This window comes from Prionailurus bengalensis, chromosome A2 (genome assembly GCF_016509475.1).
Source record: "Prionailurus bengalensis isolate Pbe53 chromosome A2, Fcat_Pben_1.1_paternal_pri, whole genome shotgun sequence".
In the NCBI taxonomy this organism is placed as follows: domain Eukaryota; kingdom Metazoa; phylum Chordata; class Mammalia; order Carnivora; family Felidae; genus Prionailurus; species Prionailurus bengalensis.
Genome location: NC_057348.1, coordinates 15930901 through 15942452, shown reverse-complemented (window position 1 = coordinate 15942452; position 11552 = coordinate 15930901). Strand labels below are relative to the sequence as shown.

Sequence of the window (11552 nt, the reverse complement as noted above, 5' to 3'; positions counted from 1 at the left end):
TGCCGGGAGTTGTAGTCCGCGCCCGCCTGCGGCGGCTCTGCGTATCATGGCGGGCTGCGCCGCGCTACCGCACTCTTCCGCTGGGCCCCAGAAAGTTTCGCTTCTGCCAAACAGTGGACCCACGAGCGCGTAAGTGCCGCGGGGGGCCGGCCGGACCTCGGGGGCGCCTGGGCCGCTGTCGGCCTCGGAGCGGAGAACTTCCCTCCCGACGCGGCTTGTCACCTGTTGCCCTCACCGTCCCCGCCCATCCCGGGTCTCCCCCAGACCCGGTCCGAGCCCTTGCCCTTGGCCAGAGGGCCGGGGAGGCACCTCTCGGTCCGCTGCTGAAACTGACCCTGGAACCCTGGCTGCCTCTGGTGGTCCGTTGGAAAGACAGATCCCCAAACACCGGTTCCAGGACCCCCGAAAAGGAGCCCACCATATAGGAGTCTCAGAACAGCCCTTGGATCATTTAGGCACAGGAGGACAGGTCGTGGAGTTTCTGCCAGGATTGTCCGAGAGGCCACTGACTATAAGAAGCGAAGTTCCGGGCTCAGCCGGGCGGGGATAGCCCAGACCTTGTTTCTCCCTCCCTCCCGTAAGGAGTTAAAACAACATCCCGGGCCATCTTCGGGCCACGGCCCGTTCTCTTTACCTTATGTTCAGGTGCAGGGGCTCAAAATAGTCCCCCCCCCGCCCCCCACCCCGTGATCTTTCCTGAAACACCGTGGATTTGGGATTGTCTGTGGTGTGGCTGCTTGGGACTTGCGCTAAAGAGTCCATGCTATTCGGAACCTCGGCTGGGGGATGTTCTAGGGGGAGGCCTGGATTTTATTTTTGTGTAAGGAAAGCGTGTGTGTGTGTGTGTGTGTGTGTGTGTGTGGTTGACACATTAACCACACGTCTCCCTGTTCTGTGCACATGTATCTTCTGATGCCCCTTGTCACTCTTCACAACTCCCACTGGCTGCCCCCTCCAGAAAAAAAAAAAGAGCATTTACTGAAGCTGCTTGTGTTGGCCACAGCCTCTACTCCTCTGCTTGTCTTTACCACGGCAGTTTCCTTTCCCACAGAGAAATGGGTCAGGGGCTCTTTGAGGGCAGAGGATCAGGCTGTAATCAGCTCACTGCCCTCCTGCCCCTGCAAGCCTTGTGGTCTCTGTAGCAAGCTTTACTCCCCTGCCATCTGCCTAATGCGGCTTCCCCTGCGTGTTGGTGCTAATAAAGAGCGGTCTCGCTGAGGTTTTCTGCTTTTAGTGGCTCCCACCTTCCAAAGTGTGCCCATATCAAGTGGGCTCCACTGGACTTTCCCTTCTGTGACAGCTGCTGTTCATAAATTACTGAATTCCCTGTACCAGTTGTGGACCATTGTTCTCATCACCCTGGAAGCCAAAGTTAATGGTCTCAGTGATGGGACTCGGCCTTCTTTGATTAAAGGGATCTGAGAAGCCTCTTTGCTTTAGGAAACAGGTTTTCTGCTTCTCTTACAAGTGTTCATCTCTGGGTTGTGCTTCCTTTCGTTTTTAAGTTGTTTTTGGTATTTTATTAGGAAAATAGTGAAGCATAATCATTGAAAGGATTGTATAGTGAACATTGGCTCGCCTGTTAGAATCTACAACTAATAGTTTACTTCAGTTAGTTTTGTAGTTGTTTTAATGTCAGTCCTCTGGCTGTTCCTTGGATGGTCTTTGCTCCGTGTGGCTGGTTTTGGGGCAAAAGCAGAAGATCAAGAGCCACACTTTAAACCACACTAGTCCTTGGGGGGCAGGAAGACACTTCCCGGCCCCCCCAGATGTTTGTGATGAGAGAAACTACCCAAAAGAGACAAGATCAGAACGTCTGGTGACTTTGACCTGTGCTGGTCACCGAGGCTGTGGGCTGCTGCCTCCAGAATGCATAGTAGGCACTCAAGAAATGGCAGTCCCTCCCTTCCCTGGAGGGGAGAGGTTTGGCTGATGGGTAACCTGTGTTTTCTGGTGATTCCAAGGACAACTTGGGTGACTCCAGACTGGAATGTCCTTAAACACGAGGCAGAGGAAACGTGTTGTCTAGCCGTGGTCTCATGGTGAAAATCACTGACAGGAGCTCAGTGTCTGGGGCCACATTCCCTGGAGCAGCCTCAGGACACACAGCAGGTGAGGGTCAAAAACTGGTGCCTTGTGACCAGCCAGAGGCCTCCCGTGAGCAGAGATGAGGGGGGTCCAGCTGGTCAGCATCTGCTCACCTGGGCCTCAAAGTCATTGTGTTGCTCCAGAGATAAGCCAGACTCTCTATTTGTGATCTCATTGTCAGTTTGGGGATCTTTGCTTGTTTTTGTTTTTAAAGCTCTTGATTGGTAGAAGGGCCTCCGAGCAACTAAATGGATCAGTAGTGTGGGTACTGAAATGTTTCCTTGGGTCTATATTATCCTCTTGCTGCTTGTAGACATATTGTTTGGCACCGTAATGTCCCTGTAATAAGAGCTTCAGCCTCAGAGCACGTGGGCTCATGGCTTTTATGAGATGAGGGTGGTTGAGCGGAACTCCGTGGGGCAGGGGGGGCATTTCCCCCTTTTCCACATGTTGCAGCCGGTCAGCCTGATGGTTTTCGTGACCACCAATGGTCTTCCACATTCACAAAGGCCTTTGTGGCATTTGAAAGACACTGAGCGCCTGTTTCTAGTTTGGCCCGATCCTGTTTCCAGGGATGAGGACGTGTACATCAGTGTGGTTCTGAGGGGATCTGTGGTGTGGTTATAGTACGTCACCCTGCGGCTGTTCTGGGCCCCACGGGCAGGTCTGGCTAACCACCTCAGGAGCCTGGGGTACTGCATCCTTGGCCTGGGGCAGAAAACCGAGCCTGTGGGATCCAGAAGAAAAACCTGAGCTGAAAAAGCAACCCAAGCAAGCTGTTGGTCTGCAGGGGGATAGGCCAGGAGGAGAATCCCCGTAGGAGGACCGGGGTGGGCTGGACAGCTGAACCAGACGTGGTGGTTTCACAAGGAGCCAGAAGGAATTTCCTCAAGCTGAACCTGCGGCCCCTTGGGCTTCTTCCAGGGCCGTCTGCAGCCTTGGTCAAGAGCAGGGAGGGGGCACTCGAGAGCCTCAACCAAAGTTAGCCACTGGGAACGTCTGCTCTTCTCCTCCCCTGCCTCCTCCTTGAGGAAGGTAAAGGGTAACCTCCCCACACTGCACACGGGGGAAAAAAAGCCCAAACAAACAAACAAACAAAACAGGAAAAAGTAAAAAACCACAAACGCCACACACAAGGTAGGAAAAGGTCAAATAACTTCCCCAGGACAGACAGATTTGCTAAAATTGCCTGAAAAGAGTTTGGTGAGCTAAACATAGCACAGTATCACCAACTGGGGAATGATCTTTATCGCATAATCCGTGGCACGTTAGGGAATGGAAATCTCACATTGACTAGTCCGATTCCAGAATCTGAATAGGGTCCAAATTGGCAAGCCTCCATTACAATTGGTAAAAGAGAAGCCGGTTTTCTTGCCCAGCGCCAAGCCCCAGCCTCAGAGCCATCCTGGGTCTTGCTTGCCCTTCCTGTCTGCCAGCATAGCCCCACCCCCGAGCCCGTGTGCACCCCGGATGTTCCCCTTGTCATCCAAACACGGCTGTGCTCAGACCCATCCATACTAGAGAACACTCTACCCTGGGAGTGTTCTGGTTGACGGTTCCAGATCAAAGTCCCAGGGATGCAGAGAGGAGAGGGCCTTGTGTGGGCTGGGTGAGTCGGAGAGGTGGCTGTAACGGCCGTGGCAATCCTTGACCAGATAGAGTGAAGGAGGCTTCTGGATAAGGCTGCCTCAGGCCGGAGCTGTGGGGCACGCTTTATCCAGCCAGTCCCTAAATTATATTATTCCCTTTCTTCTCCGGATAGTAATGCTGTAATATTTCCACAGTAATGACGGTATAATGTCTATAATTACAAATTACACAAGTAATTTATGTCCAGTAAAGGAGACTTGAGAAATCAGAGAAATCGAATGTTTTGAAAATTTGCCCACGTTTTCCCGCCATGGAAGGATAATTCTCATCATTTACATGTTGGTGCCTTTCTACACCTAAAGTTTAGTTAGATCTGCGGAGTAAGAGACCACGGGTCCGGTTTTGTCTAACTGGTTCATTCATTCCCCAAGTAAGGTATTGAGGGCTCTCTAGGGGTCAGGACTGCACTCTGTGCTGGGGAGATGGTGAGTAGCAGTGGAGCTTACAGACTCATGGAGAAAACAGATTAAACGAGAAATGACCGTACGGGCGAATGGCCACAAACGTGGAAGAAAGGTAGTGGTGGCTTAGGATCCCGAGCAGCGTTGAACCTGGGGTCTCACGTGTTCTGTTCATCGAAGAACTTCTCAGGCCTCCAGTGACCTCTTTTTGGTCTATAAGCTTAGGAGGAGCTTTGCCCCTCTGGACGGGGGTTCCTGGAAGGCCAGTGCCCACTGGCCTTGTTCACGGCTGCGGCCCCCGCTCCTGGGTCAGGCCCACCTCTTACCAGTGGTGCCCAACAAACCGCCCGGCAGGCAGTTTGTTAACACGTACGGGTTACAGTTGGCTTCTTCAAGGCTGTGTTTATTGGCTACAGCATATTCTGGCAGAGATTCCGTTCATGATTCGTCATTGGGTGTGCTCGCCCCCTTGATACTCTGGTCAGGATTGTCCCCGCCCTGAGCATAGGATCTTGGAGCTCTGTGACGTTCTCCATGTGCACGGGGTTAGTGCTGTTCGGGGCAGGAATACATAGATGCCCCAGATGGTGTCTCATGTTCGTGCAGCTGTTCCAGAGGCTGCCCAGAGCTTCCCACGTGCTGTCACCACCTCCCGGGCATTTCCTCTGGGCTCTCCGGTGACAAGGCCTCCGCCCTGCCGCCCCAGGTATGGGGGTGTGGCTCCTGCCAGAGCGGCCTGCCTTCCACCTTCCTGAAAGAGATGGTTCGGTTTCCCCAGGCCCAGAGGCAACACCTCACACCCACGGGTCTCTCCGCCCTGCCTTCGTGGGCCAGTGGACGGGAACGGGGGGGGGGGGGGGGGGGGACCAGTTTTGTGTGTGTCCCGGAGGCATGACCAAGAAACCCAGGATGGTTGGCGTTGGTGGGAGCGCGAGGGCCAAGAGAAAGTTCAAACAGTGATGGGCAACTCTCAAGTCCCCCTTCCCTTTAAGAAAGGAGAGTGCAAGCGAGAAGGAGTGTTTGGGGAAGGTGACCCAGGCCTGCAGTTGGTCAACATTTTAATTAGGTCTGTGGGGTTGGGCCGCCTCGTGAGGCTTTGTTCACGAGTGCTGTGACGGCACCCTCTCGAAGCTCTGCTGAGGGCAGCCTGCTCCCCGACCCTTTTGTGTGGAGCCAGCAGGACCGCCGGGCCTTCGAAGCCCCAGGTACCAGCCAAGTGCCCTCCTTTCCAGGGGTGGCAACTACATAGATGCTAGTGGCTGTGCTCAACCAGACCGAGGCGATGGACTTTTCCAGAAAGGCTTTGTGCTTTCAGCCCATCTGAACCGTCCTTGCCAACGTGCTTTCCTGGTCAGGGTGGAATTCACAACTGGCATGCTCCACCTCCTCTGGGAGCGGGGGCCCCTATCTGGGTCCCTTCTCAGCTAGCGGGTGAGGAGCAAGCACAGAACGTTCTGAAGACCAGGCAGGGTTGTCTTCCACGCCCCAAGCCTGCTCCCCCTCGGATCCTTCTTTCCTAATGTGACTAGTCAGTTTGCTGTAATTGCTCCTGCCAGAGCCAGTTTCTGGGCAATGTTAAGAGTATTAGTCATTTGCACCATAGTGTAAATAAGTTTACGTGAGCCGTTTGGTGTCTTTCTTTCTTAATCTGGGACTAGACTTCTGTCTCTATTGTTACGGCATCTGGGCAGACATAGGAGGAGTTTGGAGGCCGGGGAAGAGTTTTACCTCTAATATAATACCTAAGCCATGACTAGGAACTCAGGCAATAGTCCCGGGTGCATTTAGTCCCTTTTCCACTTTACCAGAATATTGGATGCTTGCAGACATGCTGGATAAGCGTAAACATACTTTTGAGCTGTTGGCACGAGATTTCAATGTTCCCCCAAATTTTATAAAATGAATTTCTCTGGCATTTGAAAGAGCTTGCCAGAGACAAGCGAGGGAGGTTTTTACAAGCCATGCAGCAAGGGCCCTGGGTTCATGGAGGCGTGGGATACGCTCTTTGGGGCCCTCGCGAGGTGTGGGAGTCCTGGAGTCGTTCCCCTGGTGCTGAAGCGGCCAAGGCCGAGGCAGTGCAGACCGAAGCTCTCCGTGTCTCCTGAGTTAGGAGAGCAGCTGGCTGATGGCCTGTCAGGATCCTGCTGCTTCAGGCCATCTCTGTGATACCACAAGAAACAGATAGTCAGTGGTTGTCCCAGGTTCCAGGCACACAGCTTCTGGAACCCTAGGAATTTCCTGAGTGATGGGAGTGTCTTTTGTTTTGTGCGCCTCTTTTCAGCCACGCCTGAGTTTATGCTAATAGGGTGACCCTCCTCAGCCCCTGGGATGGCTTCAGGGTGGAGGCTGGTTGCCTGAAGAGGCAACCATGTGATTAGAGGGTTGGAACTTTCAGCCCCACCCCAGACCTCAGGGGAGTGGGCTGAAGGAGTTAATCACCCAAGTCTGCGGAATGAGGCCTCCATTAAACCCCAAAGTGAGGGGGTTCTGCGAGGTGCTGCTGGGTGGGGAGCCCTGAGTGCATAGAAGCTTTGCAAACCTCAAACCAGCCCCCCCCCCCCCCCCCCCCCACAACTCTGCACCTCTCGTCTCTTCCGCCTGGCTGTTCCCAGATTGTATCTTTGAAGATAAACCAGTCATCTCAATGTTTTTCCAAATCCTGAGAGCTGTTCTAGCAAATTATGGAACCTAAGGAGGGGATCGTGGGAATCCCCAATTCAGAGCCGGTTGGTCAGAAGTACGGGTAGCAGCCTGGGACTTGGGACCAGCGTCTGACAGCCAGGGCCGTCTAGTGGACAGAGCCTTTGACCTGTGGGGTCTGCACTGACTCTAGGTCATCAGTGTCAGAACTGAACCGAACTGGAGAACCCCCAGTCAGTGTCAGAACTGGTTATTGGTGTGGAAAAAAAGCCACATGACCGTGGTGTGGAGAGAGTGCCGCATTCTGTGTCTTCCGGTGGTTAATAATGACCTCAGACCAGGGAAGAGGGAGGGCAGACTGCTAAGAGCCGTCACCCCAAAGTTCAGGAAAAGAGCATTCCTATAGGAACCATGATCTTCCAAGGAAGCTCTGATTAACTGCCTGAAACCCTGTGAGGTGGGGGCACCTGGGGGGCTCAGTCGGTTGAACATCTGACTTCAGCTCAGGTGGTGATCGCATGGTCCGTGGGTTCGAGCCCCGCGTCGGGCTCTGTGCTGACAGCTCAGAGCCTGGAGTCTGCTTCGGATTCTGTGTGTCCCTCTCTCTCTGCCCCTGCCCCACTGATACGGTGTCTCTCTCTGTCTCAAAAATAAATAAATGTTAAGAAAAACAAAAGAAACCCCTGTGAGGCGGGACCCCCATCCGCGGTGGGGAAGCCCACCGCGACCTGCAGGTCCAGCAGCCGGTTCTCTTGGGGCACATTACCTGGGTGGTGACTCAGGCTTTCCGGAAAAGCAGCTTGTGTAATCAGCAGCTGGGCACAGCTCACCCCGTGACCCGGGAACTTGGCATCAGCTGAGCGCGCTCCGAGGGTCAGGCGGAGGCGGCCTCGCCCGGCCGTGCGGACACAGGGCCGTCTCCCCAGAGTCCCCGCACGTCTCGAAGGAGCACGTTTCTGGCTGTCGAGGCTCGTGACGGCAGGCCTCAGAGACAGCTGGTCCCCAGTGTCCGGGTGTCCACCCGGCCGGAGCCTGTCCTGCGAGGTGCTGCTGGGTGGGGAGCCCTGAGGGCGTAGAAGCTTCGCAAACCTCAAACCAGCCCACCAACCCCGCCCCCCAACTCTGCGCCTCTCGTCTCTTCCGCCTGGTTGTTCCCAGATTGTTTCTTTGAAGATAAACCAGTCATCTTAATGTTTTTCCAAATCTTGACAGCTGTTCTAGCAAATTATGGAGCCTAACTCAGAATCTGCCCTCTTCCACGAGTCGGGTCTCGGCCTGGTCTGAAGCGTGACACAGGCCCAGGGCCTTTGAGGACTTGGGTGTCTGTCATTTTCCTCTGAGCGTCTTTCTCCCAGGAACGACAAGGCTGTCCGTTGACAACAGCCAAATGAGAGGAATTTCGGGAGAGAAGCAGCCTCCATGCTCGCTGTCCCCCTTCCCCCCCCATCCCGGTGCCCTTTCCTCCTTGGGTCTCTTCAAAAGACCTCAACCTTATTTTTCAGGCCTGGCACGCCTCGGTTGCCCCCGCCTCTCACCCTCTCCCTCCCCCAAGTGGAATTAATTTTCCCTTCCTGAGGCCCCACGGCATCTTCCTAAATTCGTCACAGTGCGGCCTTTTTTGTTGAGATACAATCTGCAGTCTGTGAGTTTTGACAAATGTATGTTTGTCAGATACTTACGGTCATGTAACCACCACCACGGGCAAGACACGGAACAGAACTGCCGCCCCCCCCCCCCAATTTCTGCCGACTCTTGTAGTCATGCCCCCCCTTCACCGCCACCCCCTCCCGCCCAGGCCCTGGAAGCCACCGCTGTGACCTCTCCCCCACGTTTTGCCTTTGCGAGAATATCATGCAAATGGAATCATAAAGGACGTAGCCTTTTCCGCCTGGCTGTTTTCGCTCAGCAGGAAGCATCTGTTGTACGTGTCCATGGCCCAACCCTTTCATCGCTGAGTACCCGTCGCTTTTTATTCCTATCTCTGCATGGAGCTCTTCTGCCGTGTCCAGATAGCGGGATATTTTTCTGTCTGTCTGCTTGGTGCACAGGCGAGCTCCTCCAGGGCTAGACCGTGCCTCGCGTGCGTCCGTGTCCCCAGCCTGCGCATGGAAGGAACTTGACACAGCATGGTGTCGGGGCAGCTGTGCATTGACAGTGCGGACCCTGGACTCTCTCTACCTCTCCGGGAGGGGCAGCGTGCCCACTGAGGCATCGGACCCCCTGCAGAAGCCCGGCTGAGCCTGGGTTCTGGCTCTCCGCAGGGCCCTGGCTGGCCCCTGCTCAGGCTCGGTGCTCAGCAGGTGCCCCGGAGAGCCGCCTAGGGATGGGCAGGCTGCCTTCTCGAAACCCACTCCCACCCTTGGTTTAGTGTCTGTGGCAGGCAGGGGGTATCTAATACCTCTTAAGGGGCTTTGGAGGGCTCTCTGTGGGCCCCCTGCCTCTCTTGGGCTCCGTGTCAGGAATCGCTGGGAGTGTGGTTTTGGTGTGTGCCTGTCTCATTCCTCCGAGGCCAGAGAAGCCCTCTTTGGGCCTTGTTTGCACTGAGTCCCAGCTGTGCCAGCTTGTTAGTTAAAAATAGGCCAAGGCATATCCGCCCTGTGACAGGCCCTTCTTGCTTCAGGCTCATGCTGGAATGCTTATGTAAATATTTGGAGGAACTTGAAACCTGGGACTGTTTCTATTCCAGAGTCATATTGCCTGGACTCTTGGAGCGGGAAGGGGAATAGGGCTGTGGGAAAGGGAGGGCCAGCACGTGTGAGAAACACTCAGGGTGGCGGCTCATTATTTGGGAGACGCTGGAGTTCAGGGTGGTTCCTAGAAGCCAGTGGAAGGGGTTGGCCATTTGTAGTAGGGACGATGCTGAGCTATAGATCCACAGGGTTTGAATCAGACTGACCAGGGCCCAGACCACGATTCACTCCTTATCGGCCCACGGCCTTAGGCGAGTTTTATGTGGCTTCTCCAACTGGTGTTCTCTACCCCACTAAGGCGGTTGTGGGGTGAAAATGATCACGCGTGTAAAGCCCCTATCAGGACCCAGCGCATAGCACACAGTAGGCCCTCACTCAGTGGTGGCTGCTCTGGCTTCCTCTAGTCTCACCACCTGCTTTTGCCAACAAGCATGACACAACCTGGTGGTGGATGTCTACGAATTGGAGATGCTCAATTCTTTTTTTTTAAATTGTTTTTTAATGTTTATTTATTTTTGAGAGAGAGAGAGAGAGAGAGAGTGGCCGCGTGCATGTGTGAGCAAGCTGGGGAGGAGCAGAGAGAGAGGGAGACACGGAATCTGAAGCAGGCTCCAGGCTCTGAGCCGTCAGCACAGAACCCAACGCGGGACTCAAACTCACAAACCTCGAGATCGTGACCTGAGCCGAAGTCTATGCTTAACTGACTGAGCCACTCAGGCGCCCCTAGAGACGTCCATTTCTGACGTTCCTGCTGTAGAAGGGACACTGGAACGTCCCCGTGCATACCCACACTTGTCTCCAGTGGCACTCGTGTGTTCTCACCTCTGCTGGTCTTCAGCCACTACCGTGTCCTTAAATCACTTTAGCAGCTGCCCGAGCAGGGCTGGTAACTCAGGACTCACCAGCTGCAAGAGGACTATAACCAAGCTTAAAATAGAGCTGTGTCCCTTGACTGGACCGAGGGTTGCCCGGGCCCCCGATGCAGGCCAGGCGGCATCTACACAGCCAGGCCGAGCTGGGTTCTGGGCAGCTGGAGCTGCTGAGCCTCCACGAGCGAGAGCGAGCTGCTTCCCCCACAAGGCAAGCCTGGCTTTCTTTGGTCCCGAAGCCCCAGGGGTCCTCAGCCTCTCGCCTCCACCGCCACCGGCCGGATGTTACTAACTGTTGGTCAGAGGAAGCCAGCCTGGGGAGGACAGGGGGCCGGGCGTGGGGGAGACAGGGGTCTGGTGGTGGCCGGCACCATCAGCTTAGCAGGCCGTCTGAATGTGGGTTGGGCTGGGTCTGGCCTCCCCAGAGTGACGGGAGCCCCTGGGAGGCATTTCTCAAGGTCGAAGGAGGGTGAGGCAGTCGCGCCTAAGAGGGGAGAAGAGGAGAGACGCTCAGTGAATCATGCTGTTTGGTTGAACCTATCGCCTTTTAAGCCCCAACCCAGGTCATTGTGTCTGAATAGAAGTGTGTCAGAAGCCAGCCAGGGAATGCCCACCGGGCAAGGCCCACACAGAAAGGTCAAGCCCTTTCCGCTGAGGGAAGACACCCAGATGGGGCGACTTTGGGCCCCGGGGCATGCCCCTCTCGTCCTGTCTTCATGTTGTGTCTGTCACTGAGCCCTCCACGGCCTCCCTCTCCCTCTCCAGGTGTCACCATGGAGTCTGACCTCTGCTGAGCCGACCCAGGCGGGAGGCGCACAGCCGAGAGAGGCGGCCCGCAGCCAGTGGCCATGGCCTCCCCCATGGCAGAGAGCCAGCTGCAGAGAATCATCCGCGATTTGCAAGGTACCGTTGGGGAGGGGACACGCCAGGCTTGGCGGTGGGGGAGCTGGGCTGTGCTCCTGCCGCCCTCTCATCCTCATCACACGGGGAGTAACTGGAGCCCTCGGGACACGTCGCGTGGAGGTGTTTGGGGCTTGGGTGTCCACCCTGTGTCAGGCGGGGGGCGGCTGACCTGGGCCTCCTCTCAGGGCCCTGGGAAGCCAGTTTGTCAACAAAATCCAATACCGTTTTCTTTCTTCTTCTTTTTTTAAAAAAAAAAAAAAATTTTTTTTTAATGTTTGTTTATTTCTGAGACAGAGACAGAGCATGAGCGG

General features: G+C 55.1%; 1 protein-coding gene across 3 annotated transcripts in view; it reads left to right on the top strand.

The window, feature by feature from the left end:
* FYCO1 (FYVE and coiled-coil domain autophagy adaptor 1) overlaps positions 1-11552 on the top strand; it is a 73116-nt gene continuing 61564 nt past the window's right edge. For 2 of the 3 annotated variants that reach the window (XM_043587224.1, XM_043587222.1), the window contains exons 1-2: positions 1-129; positions 11104-11241. In XM_043587224.1, the coding sequence (XP_043443159.1) occupies positions 11187-11241 (55 nt within the window). In that variant the 5' untranslated portion in view covers positions 1-129; positions 11104-11186. Of the gene's footprint in view, positions 130-10420; positions 10550-11103; positions 11242-11552 lie in introns of those variants that run through there. The other variant, XM_043587223.1, reaches the window with a different exon arrangement.